This window comes from Micromys minutus, assembly GCF_963924665.1.
Source record: "Micromys minutus genome assembly, chromosome: 12".
Lineage (NCBI taxonomy): Eukaryota > Metazoa > Chordata > Mammalia > Rodentia > Muridae > Micromys > Micromys minutus.
Genome location: NC_137981.1, coordinates 25297026 through 25317422, shown reverse-complemented (window position 1 = coordinate 25317422; position 20397 = coordinate 25297026). Strand labels below are relative to the sequence as shown.

General features: G+C 43.3%; 1 protein-coding gene across 1 annotated transcript; it reads left to right on the top strand.

The window, feature by feature from the left end:
• Positions 1–18030: 18030 nt before the first annotated feature.
• On the top strand, positions 18031–18585 carry LOC308427940 (myosin regulatory light chain RLC-A-like). The gene has a single exon (XM_080926218.1). It carries the CDS (start codon positions 18041–18043, stop codon positions 18557–18559), a length of 519 nt encoding a protein of 172 aa, XP_080782344.1. The 5' UTR covers positions 18031–18040; the 3' UTR covers positions 18560–18585.
• The last annotated feature ends 1812 nt before the right edge of the window (positions 18586–20397 follow it).

Genomic DNA, 20397 nt, shown 5'->3' with positions numbered 1-20397 from the left:
GGAAAGCACCATGCTCATGCATAGCTTGTCCAGGTGCAAAATGGCACCACCCCACAGAGAAGAACTTGGCAATGTCCAACAAAAATCGCCAAGCATGCGTTTCAATCCAGTCATTCTGCTTCTGAGAATGTATATAACAGTTATCCCTACATATGGACAAAATGATGTACCGGCCCTATGCGTTCTTTTACTCAATGTAAGATAATTTGCTCTATCACTATATTTACTACATTTTATTTATTATAAATAAATTTATAATGTAAATTTAATATACATATTTTTATTCACTATACGATTATTTTTAATAACAGAATCCTGGAATTTCTCCTAAAATGGCTATCTATTGGTGTTTAGTTAATAAACCCTGGTTCATCTATATACTAGATACAGGTGCTTAAAATATGAGCAGAAGGGGCTGGAGAGAGGGTTCAGTAGTTAACGGCACTGGCTGCATTTACAGAGGGGACTCAGTTCCCAGCACCCACCTGTTGGCTCACAACTATCCTTAACTCCGGTTCTGGAGGATCTGACATCCTCCAAGAGCACCATACAGGAAAAACATTCATACACAGAAGACAAAATAAATAAACTTTTAAAAATCATGTTTTAAAATATAAGTAAGAGATGGGACCTGGTGGAGCAGGCCTGGAATCCCAGCTACTCGGGAGACTAAGGTAGAAAAACTGCAAGGTCAAGAATGGCCTGGACAAATTAGTCTCAAAAAAAGTGTAGCAGGACTAGAGATTCAACTCTCTGATACACGGCTTACCTGGCGTGTACGAAGCCCCAATTTCAGTCTCTAGTACTAAAGGAACAACAAAGAAAGAGAGAAGGAAGTTCTTTTACATATCGTATTAATTATTTTTATATTGCATGATAAAGCACCATGACTAAGGTAAAGGGTTTACAGTTCCAGAGAGATAAGAGCTCATCACCATCATAGCAGGGAACATGGCAGCAGGCAGGCAGGCAGGCAAAACACTGGAGCAATAGCAGAGAGCTCCCATCCTGATCCAGAAACAGGAAGCAGAGAGCACGCTGGGGTTGGAGAGAAGCCTTTGGTTCCTCAAAGACCATCCCCTGAGGCATACTTCCTCCAACCAGGCCACACCTCCTAATTCTTCTCAAACAGTTCCACCAACTAGGGACCAAGTGTTCAGGCATATGAAATTATGGGGGCCATTATCATTCAAACCAAAGATTTCATCCCCTGGTCCTCATAGGCTTGTAGCCGTATCATAATGGGAAATGCATTTAATTCAGTATCAAAGGTCTCTCTACAGTCTGTCAGTCTCAATACTGTTTAAAAGTCCGAGTGTCTTTTGAAACTCAAGGCAATCTCTCTTTTTAAAAAATTATTTATTTATTTTATGTATAAATGTACTGTTGCTATCTTAAGACCCCTCACAAGAGGCATTGGATCCCATTACAGATGGTTGTAAGCCACCATGTGGTTTCTGGGAATTGAACTTAGAACTGCTGGAAGAGCAGTCAAGGCAGTCTCTTAATTGCAACCTACTGCAAAATTAGAAATAAAATCACGTATTTCAATATACAATGGCATGGAATATATATCACCATTCAAAAAGAAAAATGGGGACAGAGTGAGCCGACCAAGAGAGACTCAAATATACCACGGCAAATGGTGTATTTTCCATACGTTTCCGTTCCTTGTAGCTCCACCTTGTCGGATATCCCATGGCTTTGGCATCTCTAGCATCTTGGGATTTCCAATACAATCTAGACTTCCCTTTCACAGCTTTTAAACTGTGGTCTCTCAGGGTTACCACGCAAGGACTCACTCCACTGCTATCTCCCTGCCCCTCGCTCGGGTTACAGAGGTAACAGTGAGGGGACAATAACTCCAGAATCTATTTACTCCTGTTCATGGCTGGAAAGTTTGAGTCACGTGGATAACATCACCAAGTGCCTGCCTGCAATGGAGCCTGCGCCCTGCCAATCACATTACATCACCAAGTGCCTGCCTGCAATGGAGCCTGCACCCTGCCAATCACATTACATCACCAAGTGCCTGCCTGCAATGGAGCCTGCTCCCTGCCAATCACATTACATCACCAAGTGCCTGCCTGCAATGGAGCCTGTGCCCTGCCAATCACATCACATCACCAAGTGCCTGCCTGCAATGGAGCCTGCTCCCTGCCAATCACATTTGCAGCAGTTTTTTTTTTTTTTTTTTTTTTTTTTTTTTTTTTTTTTTTTTTTGCTTTTGTTTTTGTTTTTAGGAGCAGAAATTTTCCTTAGGTCATTACCTTTTACAAGTTGGAAGCTTAGCTGGATAGAACTTGCTCTTAATGAACCCCCCTCCCCTCTCCTTTATTTTATTGGGGATCAAGCCTCTCCTTAAGCTCCTTACCTCCTTCAGGACAAGGGTTGGCTCTAGCACTTTAACCAGGCAGCACTCAGGAGACAGAGACAGGTAGATCTCTGTGAGTTCGAGACCAGCTTCACATACAAAGTGAGTTCCAGGGCAGCCAGGAATACATGGGGAAATACTGTCTCAAAAAACTAAACAAGCAAACCAACAAACTATCCTGCTCTTTTTTCCCTCAAACTGCACATTTCCCATTTCGTTTTGCCCTGCTTGCTTTTTTTTCTTTGTAGACGGGCGTAAGAATGATCACCAGTAACCACGTTTCAGAGTCAGTACTAGGCTGTCTTCAGATCATCTCTCCCAAAGAAATTAGTTCATTATTTTGAAATTAGGCTCAAAAATTTTAAGACACAGCCAAGAAGCCACATTTTTTTTTTTTGCCCAAATTCCACAAGAATGATTTCTAGCCCAGTTGCTAACGTTGTTCACCTCTGAAGTCTCTTAATAAATTAATGAATATATTTCTCTTAAGAATATATCTCTGCCAGGTAATGGTGGTGTAGATCTTTAATACCAGTGCTCATAAGGCAGAAGAAGGAGGATCTCTGTGAGTTCAAGGCCAGCTTGGTCTACAGAGCAAGTTCTACAACAGCCAGGGCTATACAGAAAAACCCTGTCTTGAAAATTGAAAAAAAAAAAAAAATTTACCCTAGCCACAATGGCTGTTAAGAAAACAATCGATAACAAATTCTGGTTCAGTCATTGCAGAGGAACCTTCTACCTGGCTAGTGAACAGATGAACTAGTACAGCTATGGAAGAAACCAGCGTGGAAGGAAAGAAAACAGAAAGAAAAACTCAGAAACAAAGAGGAAAGATAACATCACTCCCAACCTAAAACTAGAACTGTCATGTGATCCAGCTGTAACAGTTTCCAGTATATTCCCAATCCATTTTCATGTTTATCTCTGCACCACTCAGTAGCCAAGACACTGTGATGCCTGTGGACAGATGAACAGATGAAGAACATGTGTCTTATACACAGTTACAGCTGTGATGAACAAGAAATGATGTTGTTTTCAGAAAAAGAAGTGATGGTAGAAACAATTGCATTAAATAAAAGAAGACAAAATCAGAAAGACAAATATGGCGTTTGTGGAATTTACTCTTAAATAAATGTACATTAGATAGACATGTAGAAAGAAAGCTATGTGGGGCGAGGGGAGGGATAGAAAGGGCGATGGGAGGTGAGCAAGAGGAGACAAGGGGAGGGGTAAAGGGAATCAAATACCGAAGGCACTCTCCACACAGAGACTAAATCCAAATTCCTGTGTGCATTCGTGAGTGTGTAGGTATGTGAGTGTGTGTGTGTGTGCGCGTGTGTGCGCTTGAGCATATGTGTGTGAATCACACAATAAAAACAGAAATTCATAGGGACCAAAATAAATATGAAATAGTGGCTTTCCTAATAAATAATAGGCTGTTTCCTCAGCGCATATTAGGCAGTGAATAAGCACAGATAATTATTCAGTCTTTCTTGAACTGTTGTGGCTTAGAAAATGTTTCTCCCAAGTACAGTCCTTGAGAGCACCCTCAGGAAGAAAGTCTCTCTCTCTCTCTCTCTCTCTCTCTCTCTCTCTCTCTCTCTCTCTCTCAACTTCCACTGTCTTCCTCTTTTTCATCCACTTCTTTCATCCTCCCCGAGGCCGGCCACAGAAACTAAAATACCTTTTCCTCAAGGCAGGTCATAGAAATCAGAAGTTCTTTCTCCAAAGCCAACTGTGATACCTAAAAATATTATTTTAACTTCCCCAACCTGTCTGTGTTAAAGCTCGTCATAAAGAAATTGTCTGACCTACTTTGTTTGATAGTAGATCATAAGACATGTACACACACCCCACACACACTCCATTCCAGAAAGGACCTTGCTCTATATGCAGAAGAAAGAGCTACAAAGAGGCCAGAAAGAATATGAACAGACAGGCCTTGTGGGATTTCCACCCTTTTCCCATAGTCATGACAATTAGAGTATGTCCTTTTCGGTTGTTCCTCAGTCACTTTACCACTAAGCTATCCCTAAACCATCACATCTGTGCATAAAAGTGGATGCTTCACCCCGGGTGTTTACAGTGAGTGCATAGGTAGATATGTTTGTGCTTTCCCAAGATGTCAGAATTTACTTAAGTCACAAACCCGGACAATGTCATAGGCTCTGAGTCGCCAAGCACAACTGAGTTCACTTGCTGGTGTGAGCACTGGGAATCAGTTTCTTTTATCCCATTCTTCATTAGTAACATTAACTCCAGTTTGGACATTAAATGCCACACAATAATCGACACACACAATGGTGATGAAAGGGTTAAAGTGGCTATGGGGATCAAAGATGTCTTCCTGAAGGCAAGAGAAGAAACTGGACACCCATGCAAAAGGAGTCAGCACAGGTAGATGAGGAGCTGTGAGCCCACTCTCAGAACTGTCTTGAGACGTGGAGCTTGTTCTAAATCAAATTGGCAGGACTGAGTCTGGACAGAGGCAATCCAAGTGAGCAGCCAAGCAGGGGGATCTTGTTGAGCTGAACCCCAAGGTGTATGTGTTTAATGGGACAGAGTCAGAGTTCATCACCTCATGGATCTCATAACGTACATGTGAACGGTCTGGTGATAGGTGTGTAAGTGCTGCTGTACCTCAGTCTCTGTCTTCTCATATGGTCCAGGTATGAGGCCTGTATCAGTATTTGGTCCAGGATATTTACTAAGTTCACAGGCTGGTTTTCTGATACAGTTTTGATACCATGGTATGTTCATGTGTTCCTGAGTTAATTTGGTTAGTTTACAAGTCAGAACATTTTATTTGTGTGAATGTTAATTATCAGTTTGTGCCGTGGTCTGTACTGAGCAGATGATGTCTGATCACATCCATAGGTAAGATGTGAAGTCACTCCGATTCATCCTCTGTGCTGAAAATAAGACAAATTGCTCTTTCCCAAATTAAAGACACCCAGGGCAAGGTCCAGCTACTCTTCTGTTCGCTATGGGTGAGCCAAGAGCAGTCCTCAGTCTAAAGGCTTAACTGTCACATAAAAACATCATCCATAAAACAAACAAACGAACAAATGAAGTCTGTTTCTTGTTAACCCATCTGCTGCTATAAGAGTCTAAACTGCCACCCTTTAAAGGGAGAAAACCAGCACAGGCATGGTGGTTCACACCTGTAATCCCAGCATTAGAGAGTGTTGGGCAGGAGGATTGCCTTAAGTCGGAGGCCATATAGTAAGTTCCAGGCTAGCCTGGGCTACACAGCATGACCCTGTCTCAATTATCTAACAACTAAATAGCTAAATAGCCAAATAACTAGCTAACTAGCTAACTAACTAACAAGATGAAGAGGAGAGGGATCCAATCCCTTCTTCTACCATACAGAACTACTAACAACACAAGAAGAGAAAACTACCTACAACTCTATAATGAGATTAAAACCTGATCAAAAGCCAGAAACCATTCACCCTCCAAAAGCATGGCTGCAATATCATGTAAGATTGTAGGTGATTTTCTGTTTTCCCTTTGTGTCCTTCTATTTCCAATAAGAAAGGGGAAGGATGAAAGTCAAACATATACTTCTTGAGGTCAGCCGATTCATTCACATTTTGCACAGCTGAATATTAGTTCTTGTTTTTTTTTTTTTTTTTTTTTTTTTTTTTTTTTTTTTGGTTTTGGTCTTTGTTTTTGTTTTTTTTTTTTTATTCAGGAAGCATGTTTTAGTGATTCTGAATCTTTTTTTTTTTTTTTTTCAAAATCCTCAGGCGGTCTGGAATAGTAAAATCCATGTTTTGTTTTTGCTTGCCTTTTTAAAAACATTCTCTTTTTTTAAAAGCCTTGGAATCTCAGAAGCATCGGGCATCATCTTGCATGCTCATGAGTTTTCTCTGGCTCACAGATAATCTGGTTTTCTGTATGGAGATTAGATACCTGTAACCAAAGCAGGAGTAAAGGGCTGGAACTTGGAACTCTACCTCCCAGTCTCCATAAGGGCAGGGACTGAAGGTTAAGTTGATTGCCAGTGACCAGTGATTAAATAGATGATCATGTCTGTCATAGAAAATCTAAAGGATGGCTTCAGAGAACTCGCAGGTAGAAGACAGAGGGTAGGCAGGGTACCTGAAGGGGATCTGCAAGCTTTCCACCCTGACTTCACTCTAGTATCTCTTCATCCTTTATAACATCATTTATGATTGATTGATGGCCAACATGCTTCTTTAAGTTTTGTCAGCTGCTCTACCGAATTAATCAAAAACCAGGAATGGACTGTGGGAATCCCAATTTACAGACAATAAGAAGTTCTGGAGGTTGGCCTTCTTTCTGCCATTTGAAGTTTGAGGACAGGCTTGGGGACTTGAGCCTCAAGCTATGGCTGAATTGAATTCAGTAAAAGACAGATACCACTTAATTTCCATTGCAGAACTAATTTAAAAGTTTTCAAACTTTATTATTGGTGTGTGTGTGTGTGTGTGTGTGTGTGTGTGTGTGTGTGTGATATGCTGGCACACATGCACAGTGTTCTCTGTGGAGTTGGCTCTTACCTCCCACCTTTTTTTAAAAAGATGATCTTCAACTTTTTTTTTTTTTAAGATTTATTTATTTTTCTTTCGTAAATGACCACACTGTCCTTGACACACCAGAAGAGGGCATCAGATCCCATTACAGACGGCTGTGAGGCACCATGTGGTTGCTGGGAATTGAACTCATGACCTTTGGAAGAGCAGACAGTGCTCCTAACCACTGAGCCATCTCTCTCCAGCCCCACCTCCCACCTTTATAGAGCCTGTGGGGATAGAATTCAGGCTGTCAGGCTTATGGTGTAAGCATCTTTACTAGCTGAGCCACCTCACTTGCCCAGTGTCTTAGTTACTATTCTATTGCTCTGAAGAGACACCATTAACAAAGCACCATTCATAAAAGAAAGCATTTGATTGGGAGCAGGAGCTGCCTACAGTTTCAGAGGGCTAATCCTGGAGGAGAAGTTCAGAGCTTTACATCCTGATTAGCAGGCAGCAGGCAGAAAGAGAAAGAGAGAAGAGAGGGAGAGAGACAGAGACAGAGAAAGACAGAGCTAGATAGAGAGAAACAGAGACAGAGAAAGAGAAACAAAGAGATAGAGACAGACAGACAGACAGACAGACAGACAGACAGACACACAGAGAGAATGAAAAAGAGACTGGGGCTCACATGAACATTTGAAACTTCAAAGCCCATTCCAACATGCCTCTTCCTACAAGGCTACACCTACCCACAAAGCCACATCTCCTTCCCAGTTTATCAACTGGAGACTAAGCCTGGAAATATATGAGGCTTTGAGAGTCACCATTGTCATTCAAACCACCAGACCACAGACATCTAGTTGGTGTCATGAGTATTCACAAGCAATCGAGGGAGCGAACATGCCCTTGTGCATGTGTGTGTGTGTGCGCGCGCGCGTGTGTGTGTGTGTGTGTGTGTGTGTGTGTGTGTGTGTGTGGTGTGTTGGCACACATGCAGCATCCTCTGTGGAGCTGGCTCTTACCTCCCACTCCTACATGGGTTGTGGGGTTGAAGGCAACCATCTTTTCCAGCTGCACCATCTCAGTTGCCCCAGAACTGATTTCTTAGTTTGTATGTAGGGGAAGTCCTTCAGGCATTTGGTATTTGTCTTGTGAAAGGGTAACAGAAACAGATTTTTGTTTTTCTTACATTTTCAGAGATGCGTTACAAGAAAAGGGGATTAAAGGCAGATGTCTTGGGGCAGGCAAGATGGCTCAGTGGTTAAGGGCTTGTATTAGTCTTCTACTGGACCTAGGTTGAATTCCTAGCACGCGTTCTAGGAATCTCACAATATCCGTAACTCCAGCTTCAGGACTAGATAGCATTTCTAGCCGCTGCAGACACCTCCACTTACTGGACATACTCCCACACAGACATAATTTTTAAAAATGATAAAAGCAAATTAAAATATTTTTCTGTGCTCTTATACTTTGCCTGAACATATGTCTGTGTGAAGGTGTTGGGCGCTCTGGAACTGGAATTACAGACGGTTGGGAGCTGCCATGTAGGTGCTGGGAATTGAACTCAGATCCTCTGGAAGAGCTGCCAGTGCTCCCAACCACTGAGTCATCTCTCCAGCCCCATGAAATCAAATCTTTAGAAAAACAAACAAACTCTTTAAAGCTGAATGACTCTAAGCTGGGATATCGATCAGTGGTGAAGTACCTGCTTCACATGCGCAGGCCCCTGGGTGTGAACCCCAGTAATGCGAAAGAAACTGTGCTGTCTGATCACTGGACTCTTGCACACATCTATGAAACCCAAATGGAGAGGGAGCACCTTCATGGAAGCAAGGAAGGGGGAAGGGAGATGGGAGGGGGGAAGGGAGGAAGGGGATAACATTTGAAATGTAAATACAGAGAATATTCAATAAGAAAAAGAAATCTGAATGGAGATGATTGTTTATTGTAATGGTATTGTCTTCTCATGTATTAATCAACCACTAGGACTGAGAGGCAGCTCAGCACTATGGCATGTGACTAGATGTGCTAGAGCCCTGGTACAATCCCCATTACCACAAACCATACGTGTCTGATTTTCTTTTTTTTTCAGATTTATTTAATATATATATATATATATATATATATATATATATATATATATAATTTAATATAATATTTCAGACTTATTTAATATATTTATATAATTTAATATAATATTTCAGATTTTATATATATATATATGTACATTGTAGCTGTCTTCAGATACACCGGAAGAGGGCATCAGATCTCATTACAGATGGTTGTGAGCCACGATGTGGTTGCTGGGATTTGAACTCAGGACCTCTGGAAGAGCAGTCAGTGCTCCTAACCACTGAGCCATCTCTCCAGCCCCTGTGTATGATTTTCAAACTATGTTATGTGTGGTGGTACCTGCTTTTAATTGTGCCACTTGGGAGGCACAGGTTGGTGGATCTCTGATTTCTAGGCCAGCCAGGGCTACACGGGAAGACTGTCTCAAAAACAAAACAAAACGAACAAAACCACATATTTGAAGATGGCTTTTATGTTTTTAGTTTCCTATTGCTGGAAAATGGACCCAAGATCTCATAGCATCCTTGTGAAATGTACTGTTCTGGAAGTTTCTTATTCCTTCCCTTTTCATTTCCCTCTATAAGAAAGCAAAGATTTGAACGGAGAGTTAGGGCTAAGCTTTACTGAATGTTTTCTCTTCTGAATTTTATGGTGGTGGTGATGTGTGTGTGTGTGTGTGTGTGTGTGTGTGTGTGCGCGCGCGCGCGTGTAATAATCTGTTCAGAGCACCTTCTCTCCTCCTAGAGAAATTGGCCTTCCATCCCTCCCTAGAGGCTGAGTTATTGAAACAGCCTCAGAATGCTTCCTCTGTGACCTCCCCTTGAGTTTTGCAGTGAAGGAGTCTCAAAATGAGGTGACAGGTGGAACATAATGCATGTTCCCTAGCTCTCCCCACAGATCTCCTCACCCAACTCCTGTGAGCATCACTAAAACTCTCTGCTTCTACATGGTGGCTCCTCACACAGCCTTTCTGTCTCCAGGCCACTCTTCTTACCTTCCCCGGGCCCAGGGGAGAAGGCAGACCTTTTGTTTGTAGTTCTGAGCCCCACAGTACTGCCTTCTCCCTGGTGGTTACTTTACACCTCCCCTTCACCTTTGTGAATAGTACCTTTATTACACATTGCACTCTCCTCAAATTACCCAATCGAGAATGTCATCTGTTCTCTGCCAGGCCCCCGACAGATAGGATCCCTCAGGAGATAGGGAGTAAAGTCATCCAAGCTTGGTGTCGGTAGGTGATATAGGCAGGCTTGGAAACAGGTCTGTCTGCATTTAAATCCCTCCCACCTTGTGTCAGGACAGACTGCAGCGTCTGCAAGGAGGCTCCCGGGGCAGGCAGCAAGTTGAGCATTTGGGAGACATCCAGGCCTGGGTTTAGGAAATAAGCTCTTCTGTTCTATGCCCTGGACCATGCCATGCCCGGAGGCTGTTCTCATGCCTGGTGCTTCTGGAGTTGGTGTGTGTTCTCCTCATTATTCATGCTCCAGAGACATGGTAAGCTCGGCCCTTACAGCACTGGATCAAATGGAATAAGCCATGTCACATGACTTTTTCCTATCCCACTGCACCTGAAAGTTTCGTTTGCATGTACTGCAGCGCATTATTTGTGAACAACAACAGCAACAATGAAAAAGGTGCCTTAATCACTTGACCCGTTGGAAAAATGGCACCATAGGGTTGCTCAATCCATGGTTGCCACAATCTTCAATTTGTAAATAGCACATTATTTGCCAAGTGCAATAAAACAAAGTCTGCCCCTTTTCTGCTGCCACTGTGTTTGCCCAGAAGGCTTTGCTTGCATAGAACAACCAAATCAACAGCAAACAGAAGAACAAAATGTGCCCATATGTTCTTGAAGACTTCTCAAACAAGTAGTAGAAAATGGTGGGATACATTTATAATTCTAGCACTCGGGAGGCCGAGGCAGGAGGATTGCTTGTCCTAGCCAAGATTGGGTTATACAGTGAGTCTCTGACTCAGAAAAAGAAAACAGTGGAATTCAGTTCCCTGTTTCTTGCCTACAAGCTGTCTCTTGTAATTTGCTCCTAACTGAAAGCAGAGGCTCTCAGCAGCATGAGTCTCAAGACTGGGCCCTAAAGCCGGAACTGCTTCTGCCTGACTCTCCCCTTCTGGGGAAACTGATTCATGGAATCTAACTGTCATGGGGAGGCCACACAGTAATCTGAATCTCGGCCTGTAAATCCTTTAGTGGGGTTGACAATTGCTTGGGAGATTCCAACAAGAACTGCTAATCAGAGCTCAGTCATCTTCAGGAGCAAAAGATAACATGGTTGCTATTCTCATAAGTCACCAAGCTTTGTGTGTTGTTTGCACAGTATTAAAATTGAGTTCTCAGCGTTACAGGCCTGGTAAGGGTATGTCAGATGTCTTCTACGGAACCTCTCGAATTCTCTTTAAAAATCTCATTGCTGAACCTTCAGTTGATTAATAGTCCTGTTCTCTGTGTGCAGTTAAGTAGAGTGTGGGTATGCATGTATGCACATGTTTGTATGAGCATGTGGAAGGCAAAGGACAACCTCAAGTGTTGTTACTTGGGAGTCACATACCTAGTCTTTGTTTGTTGAGACAAGGTTTCTCTGGCATAGAACTTGCCAAGTAGGCAGGCTGGCCAGCAAGAATCAAGTATCTACCTTTTTCTGTCTCCCCAGCTTGGAATCAAAAGTATACATGCCTGGCTTTTTAAAAGGGGGTGGAAGGGGTTGGGGATCAAACTTTGGACCTCATTCTTGCAAAGCAAGCATTTTACTATTGCTGCTGTTTCTGTACCCACTATGTGCTAAAAGCAACTTCATAGTCAGGGCCTCCAGGGCTTAAGGCTTTCTAAAACTAAATATACCACCAGATAACATCAACAACTAGAGACCTAGTTCATTAATTTATGCATTCAAAGCATACACATATATACTTAGTGGTTGCTTTGGAGACTATCAAGAACTTCTAAAGAACTATTTAGAACTTTCAGGGGGCTTGAGGAATGGTTCAGTGGTTAAAACATATGCTGTTCTTCCCAAAGGCCTGAGTTTGGTTCCCAGGACTTGTGTCAGGCAGCCCAGAACTTCCTATAACTCTGCTTCCAGGGGTCTGACACCCTCTTCTGGTTCCCATGGGTTCCAACTCACATGTGATGTGCACACACACACACACACACACACACACACACAACTAAAAATAACAAAACCAAATCTTTTTTTTTTAAGATTCATTTATTTATTTAATGTATATGAGTACACTCTAGCTGTCTTCAGACACAACAGAAAAGGGTATTGAATCTCATTACAAATGGTTCTGAGCCACCATGTGATTGCTGGGATTTGAACTCAGGACCTGGAAAAGCAGTCAGTGCTCTTAAGCACTGAGCCATCTCTCCAGCCCAACAAAACCGAATCTTAAAAAGGAACTTTTTAGAACTCTAAGCCTTGTAGAACAGGCCTTTGACTCCAGCATTCAGGGGGCAGAGGCAGACAGCTCTCTGAGTTTGAGATCAGCCCAGTTACAAAGTTCTAGGACTGTCAGGGCTACACAGCTTGAAAGACAGAAACAAACGAATAAACAAATAAAAACAAAAAACAAACAGGCAAAACAAAACTCCAAACCTATTTTCACTTACATTAATTTGAGCTGGCTTTAAATTTTGCAGCTAAGAACCTTGAATAGAGCCGCGGTTTATATTAAGCACTGAGGGGAAATCCTCTTCCTTGGGAAGGGTGGAGAGTAAAATGGTGGCTCTTAAGATCTCTGCCTCTTGGTCTTCAGACCTGTGACTGGCTTCTAACATGCTACTGAATAGGACTGAAGTGACAAAGTATCACTTCCAGATCAAGTTACAAAAGCACTGTGGCTTTCTTCTTCCCTTTCTGCTTTCTACATTTGCACAATCTTGTTCTTCTCACCCTACCCCTTTTGAGATGGGGTCTCATATATTTCAGGCTGGCCTTGAACCCCTGACTCTGCTGCCTCCACTTCCCAAGTGCTGGGATTATAAGCCTAAACCAACACTCCTGGCTGTTTGCACACTTTGCTGAAACAAGGTGGCATATTGTAAAGTTCCAGATGTGAAGGAACTGAGAGTAATTATTATTTTTTTAATTGAAAATACAGTCTTTTCTCATATGATGTTTCCTAATTATACTTTCCCCTCCCTTTACCCGGTTCCTTCCCACTTTCTCTCCCCTTCTTATCTATTCCCTTTCTGTCTCTCACTAGAAAAGAGTAGGCTTCTAAGAGAACAGCCAAATATGACAAGATAGAATCTAATAAAATGAAGCAAGCATTTTTATACTGATGTTAGACACGACAACCCGAAAGGAAGAAAAAGGCCCCAAGAGCAGGCACAAGAATCGGTGACCCACTAGGTCTTAATGTCAGGAGTCCATAAAAATATTAAGCTTGTAGCTGTAATATATGCACAGAGGAGCCAGTGTAGACTCCTGTAGGCCCTGTGCTTACTGCTCCGGTCTCCATGAGCTCATATGAGCCTTGCTCTGTTAATTCGGAAGGTTCTGTTCTCCACGTGTTCTTCTGTCCTCTCACAATCTCCTGTGGGATTCCCTGAGGGGATGATGGAGACCTCCAATTTAGACTTTCTCTCTGCATACTGTCTGGTTATGGGGTCTCTACATCTGTTCTCATCTGCTGCCAGAGGAAGCCTCTCTCATGCTGACTGGATGATGCACTGATCTATGAGGATAGCAGAGTACTATTAGGAATCAATTTATTGTTTCTTTGTTTAAGCACCTCTGGGCCAACAACTTGATTGAATGCAACCCAGACCCTCCACTAAAAGCCTCAACTGGCTAGGAGAAACAGCTAATTGAGATTCCATATCCCCTAATACTAGGAGTCCTTATTAGGATCACCTTCATAGATTCCAGAAAGTGTCCACTGTACTAGGTGACCACATCAACCCCAAGTCACCACCCCCCCCCCCAATTCCAGCTATCTCTCCCAGGACTCTCTCCTCCCATCCCATCTCTCCCCTACACTTCTGCTTCTGTCCCCACCTGTCCCAGTCCACCTATGAAATCTATTCTATTTTCCCTTCCCAGGGAGATCCATGCACTTCCCCTAGACCCCCTCCTCTTTATCTATCCTTTTTAGGTCTACCAATTGTAGCTTGGCTCCCATTTACTTAATGGCTAATACTCACTTGTAAGGGAAACATAAACGATATTTTTCTTTCTGGGTCAGAGTTACCTCACTCAGGATAATTTTTTTTCTAGTTCCACCTATCTGCCTGCAAATTTTATGATGTCATTTTTCAAACAGCCGAGTAATAGATAATCCAGTAAATGTATCTCATTTTCTTTATCCATTCTTCTGATGAGGGACATCTAGGTTGTTTCCAGTTTCTGGCTATTATGAATAATATTATGGATACATTTGAGCAAATGTCTTTGTAGTCGGGTGAAGTGTTCCTTAGGTATATGCCCAAGAGTGGTATAGCTGGGTGTTTTGTTTTGTTTTTTCAGATGGGTTTCTCTTTGTAGCCTTGGCTGTCCTGAAACAGGATTGTCTGTCCTGCTTGTCTGCAGACCAGGCTGGTTTCAAACTCACAGAGATCTGTCTGCTTCTGCCTCCTAAATGCTGGGATTAAATGTGTACCCCACCCCCACCTCCTGCCCCAGCTGGATCTTGAGAGAGATCGATTCCCAATTTTCTTAACAAGCACCATATTGATTTCCATAGTGTCTGTGCAAGTTTGTATTCCCACCAGCAGTGGAGCCATGTTCTCCCTGCTCCACATCCCTGATAGTGATTATACACCAACACTTCTTAAGCAGGTGAATTCTGCGAAGAACCCTGCTTAAACATGGCTCCTTCCCCAGCCAAGTTCTCAGATGAGATTACTGTTACAACTATACCCTGACTGCCACCTTATAAAAGACCCTGGTATAGATGTCACAAACTGTCCTCAGACTTGTAACCTGTCCCTACTGTGATAGCAAGGATGTATTCTTCCAAGTCCATATGGGGTGGGAAATTTGCTATGCCACAATATGTATGTGATTGTTTGTGCATGCTCAGCCCAGAGACTGGCACTATTAGGAGGTGTGGCCTTGTTGGAGTATGTGTGTCACTATAGGTGTGGGTTTTAAGATCCTCATCCTAGCTGCCTAAAAGCAGTCTTCTGCTAGCAGCCTTCAGATGAAGATGTAGAACTCTCAGCTCCTCCTGCACCATGCCTGCCTGGATGCTGCCATGTTCCCACCTTGATGATAGTGGACGGAACCTCTGAACCTGTAAGCCAGCTCCAATTAAATGTTGTCCTTATAAGAGTTGTCTTGGTCATGGGGTCTGTTCACAGCAGTAAAACCCTAACTAAGACACTATGATCTAATGTGATCATTATTTTGGGATGGAAGTTTGTGAATTATAGCAGATGGCAACGAAATAAGTAACTTTATCATTGCTTGCAACGAACTGCCTTTACTGAAGTCACTGAAGGAAAATTCTGGGAGACTCAGCCACTGTTACAAGAAAACAACTTTTAGGGAATGAGCAACTCAAGGATGACTTCGCTCTGAACTCTGCTGGACAATTTAAGGGAAGCGCTGGACATGCATGAGGCCATACATTTCTTCTTCAATTTTTATTCACTGCTGCCTTTCTTTCCTCTCTCCCTTTGCCTCTTCTTCCTTCCCTTCGAAGTTCAGTCTTGAAGGTGTTAAGCAGAGCAGAGAAAAGAAGGCGTGAGCGGCTGGAGGGAGGGGTTGGTGAGGCACAGGGTAGAACAATGAAGACCCGACTGGCTAAGAGGGACATTTAGGTTAGTAGGGCAGCCTGCCTAAGTGAGCCAAATGAGGACATCTACATAAGACTGTGACCTAGTACAGGGTGAACACAACTGGGAAGAGGGTATTGTCCAAAGAAGTAGGCAGCTCAGGCAGACTGTCTGCTCTGTGCTGCTGAAGCCAACCTAGGAATAGAACTTTGTTTCTCACGTTTCTGAATTCCAGAAAGTCCAAGATGAAGATGGCTGAACTTGATGAGGTCCCTCTTCCTGCACCTTCATGTGGCTTGGAGGCAAGAGACCTATTCCCCAAATACTTTTAAAATTACTTTTTATTGTTTTGATTTATTGTTTTGGGTATGCATGTGTGTGTGCGCGCGCACGCCTCATGCACACGCCCGCAAAGTGAAGGTGCCTGCAAAGGCTTGAGATGTTGATGATTGAGAACCAGCTGATGTGGGTGCTGGGACTTGAACTCGAATCCTCTGAAAGAGTGGTACGTGCTCTTAACTGCTGAGTCATCTCTCCAGCTTCATCCCTAAATGCTCTTTCCTAACTGCCTCAATTCTCTCATGAAGGTGGAGAGCTACAACGTAACCACTTTCTGAAAGACTCCATTTCCCAACAGTGTGACACTGATGATCTTGTCTACAATATACTAATCTTTGGGAAACTGAGACAGTAGAAACCTGGGTGAAGAAATGAAAGTGTGTTCATTATGTTTCATAACTAATTACCTGAGAATATAACAGGCTCAAACAACAACCCTTCAGCATCTCAGCTGTTCGTGAATCAAAATTCAGAAAAGGGAACTACAGGGATTGCTCATCAGGTAAGAGTATTCCCACACATAGACACACAGGCACACACACACACACACACACACACACACACACACATTTCCACACATAGACACACATGCACATAACTAAAAGTAAAAGAAAGATTTTTTAAAAATCACACACACACACACACACACACACATATTCCTACACATAGACACACATGCACATAGTAAATCTTTTTTTTTAAAGTAAATCTTTTTAAAAATCATATTTTTTTTCACTGATATCTGGGAATCTAGGGACAAGTTTTTTTTCCCCTCCTGGGCCTTTCCACCCAGGGTTTTCAAAAGATAGCCTAGTGTTCTCACAGCTTGGTAAGGAGTGTGTGCTGGAGTGAGTGGTCCTAGAGGGTGAGCCAAGAAGAGGCTACCTCCTTTGCAATCTAGCTACAAGTTCAGATAGCATCATTTCTGTCATATTTTATTCATCGGAAGTGAGTCACTAAACCCAGCCCACAGTGAACAGGGAGCGGGGTTCAGTTGCACCTTGCGAAGGGAAAACTATCATTGCGTTTGTGGATGATTTTAAGACCGCTGCAGAGTGCATCACATGGAGAGCTGGCCCAGTGTGGGATTTCAGGGTCCAGGATAATGAGGAAGACACCCATGTGGGACAGGCAGACAGACAGGGGATCTGGATCCCTGCTGTCTTTGATGAGGGCATCTAAGCTCTCGCCAGCCAGGTCGACAGCGGTGCCGGGTGATGGATTGTTCACAGGGGACTGGATTCATGAGGAAATAGACGAAGAACCGCTTTGATGGAGTGGCGGATAATAGCTTAATTAGTGAAGTGCTTGCCTTGGAAGGAAGAAGCCGAGCTTAAAAAAAAAAGCTAGGCACAGTTTATAATGCCAGTCCTGGAGAAATGGGAGGAATGTCTCTGGGCTTCAGCCTAGTCAACTTGGCAAATGAGCTTCAGACCAATGACAATGAGAGACCCTGTCTCAAAAAGAAGATGGTAGGCTCCTATTGGATAACACCTAAGGCTGTCACCTGTTGTCTACAGGCACAGGTACAGGGACACAGGCACACAGGCACACAGGGACACAGGCACACAGGGACACAGTCACACAGGGACACAGTCACACAGGGACACAGGCACACAGGGACACAGGGACACAGGCACACAGGCACAGGCACACAGGCACAGGCACACAGGCACACAGGTACATATGCACTACCCCACCACAGATAACACACAAACTGAAACAAAACAAAAGATGAATAACTGGGGATTGGAGATGTATCTGAGTGGTCGAACAGGTGCTTAGTATGGTCAATGCCCAGTGTTCAATTTCCAGAACACACCAAATGATATACAAGAAGAAAAAGAAGAGCAAGAGGAGAAGAGGAAGAAGGAAGAATTTAAGCCACGTTTCTCAAAAGGAGAAAAATAACAATCCTTGTGATAGAGGTATAAACTCATTGTTTATAAAATATAGGAACGGGGGGGGGGCCGTCGGGAGCCGTGGCTGGGGAGCGCCCCTGGGCAGGATTTAACCGCCACCATGCCAAGCAAAAGGGCAAAGACCAAGACCACCAAGAAACGCCCTCAGTGCGCAACCTCCAATGTGTTCGCCATATTTGACCAGTCCCAGATCCAGGAGTTCAAAGAGGCCTTCAACATGATCGACCAGAACCTGGATGACTTCATTGACAAGGAGGACCTACACGACATGCTGGCTTCAATGGGAAAAAATCCAACTGATGAATACCTGGACGCCATCATGAATGAGGCCCCGGGCCCCATCAATTTCACCATGTTCTTCACCATGTTTGGAGAAAAGTTGAACGGCACCGACCCTGAGGACGTCATCAGAAATGCCTTCGCTTGCTTTGATGAGGAAGCGATCGGCACCATCCAGGAGGACTACCGGAGGGAGCTGCTGACCACCATGGGCCACTGCTTCACAGACGAGGAAGTGGATGAGCTGTACAGGGAGGCCCCCATCGACAAAAAGGGGAATTTCAACTACATCGAGTTCACACCCATCCTCAAGCACGGAGCAAAAGACAAAGATGACTGAGGAGCTGCGATGTCCAGCCACGTGCTCCCTGTCGCCGTTGGGGTATTTCCGCCATCCCTCTCCTGGAGCCTATTGTATGCCCCAGCTTTCCTGCTCTTTGCCCGTCTTGTTTTGTATTTATTCTCAGCCACTTTGGGCCACATGTACCTTTATAATCAGACTGGAAATGGGACTTTCTGCCATTCTTGGATGAGAAAGTAAGGTAATTTAACTTACAGGCAGTCTTGACCTTTGTAATAACTGCAACCCAGAGTCAATATATTTTTTCAGAGAAAGTTTTCCACTCAATTTTTTTTCTGAATGATAATTAAACTTTCTGATAAAAAAAAAAGATATAGGAACATAAAAAGATATAGATTGTGTGTGTGCATGTGTTTCCCACTATTACAGTTCACTAACAGAACCTGAGAGGAGCAGAGTCTTGATAGCAATGAGTGCTTAAAGCTTAGCTTGAGTGTACTTAGCACCTACAAATATATTACCCCTCGACAAAACAAAGAAAACCCAAAAGCTTCTTAGAAGAGTGATGAGTTCCGGGCTTGAATCTGGGTATTTATGATGTGAGCCCGAAATGTCTTCTTGCAGTGCAAAGGCAAGTGTTTTCTCTAAGAATGTGAAAGGCACATCTTAAGTGCTTACGAGACAGATACAGAGGAATGCCTCTAGTCCCAGCTACGGGGGACACAGCACCTGGAGGACATCTTGAGTGTGAGTGGAGTCAGCATGGTGCGACTCCACTCACTGGAACAAAGGAAAGGAGGGCAGAATTTAATAGTGCCATGAGCCAGCTTGGAGCTACTTCCATTTTCGAAGTCTGAGACAACTGACTCAGCCAGAATCCATTGTCAAGGGGTAGGTATGAGGCTTAGCGGTGAGAGTAGTTATACAGCATGCGTAGAGTCCAGGGTTTGATCCCAACCACCAGATAAGTCAGGCCTAGCGAGCATACCTGTAGTTCCAGTTCTTAGGATGTAGAGACAGAAGTATCAGAGGTTCAAGGGCATCCTCATCTACATAGTTTGAGGCTAGCCTGGGTTATGTAAAACTCTATTTTCAGGGGACCTGATGGCCTCCGTGAGTGAAAACCTGCACACACTTGGTGCACATAAACTCATACAAGGGACTCATGCGTAAACACAAAATAAGGAAATAGAGATCAAGAGAGTGAGAGAGCAACAGAGAGAGAGAGGAGGGAGGGAGGGAAGAAGAGAGGGAAGAAAAATAGAGAGAGAAAGAGAGAGAAAGAGATAGAGAAGAAGAAGCCCTATCTCAAACAAAGTGACAGATAAGACTGAACTCTAATGTCTTTCTCTAACCACCATACATGCATCATAGTTCAGGCATGTGTGTGTGTGTGTGTGTGTGTGTGTGTGTGTGTGTGTGTGTGTGTGTGTGTATTGCCATGGCTGACCTGTGAACACACACACCATGAAAACTAGATGTAATAGCTGTTCTAAATTGGATCCTGTTTCCATAAAGGACTTGTTGGACATTTGCCAAAAGTTGAATGGGGTTTGAGGATTGATGTCTATTTCCTGACTCTAGTGTGGGTAGATTCCTCATAGGAAACACAAACAAGCTTATGTTTCATAATAGAATTAAGCCCTAATAGTCTAAGACAGCCATCATAAAAAAAAAAAAAAAAAAAAAACTTCTTTCTCTGTGTAATGATGCTACTTATAGGGCACTAGAATAATAATTGTTCATGTTGTTCTCTCTCTCCCTGTCTCTGTCTCTCTGTGTCTCTGTCTTTCTGTCTGTCTTTGTCTCTCTGCTCTGTCTGTCTGTCTGTCTGTCTCTCTCTCTCTCTCTCTCTCTGAGACAGGGTCTTGCTATGT

Coding starts and splice junctions, on each gene's coding strand:
- LOC308427940 (XM_080926218.1), top strand. CDS start 18,041: ATGCCAAGCAAAAGGGCAAAGACCAAGACCACCAAGAAACGCCCTCAG.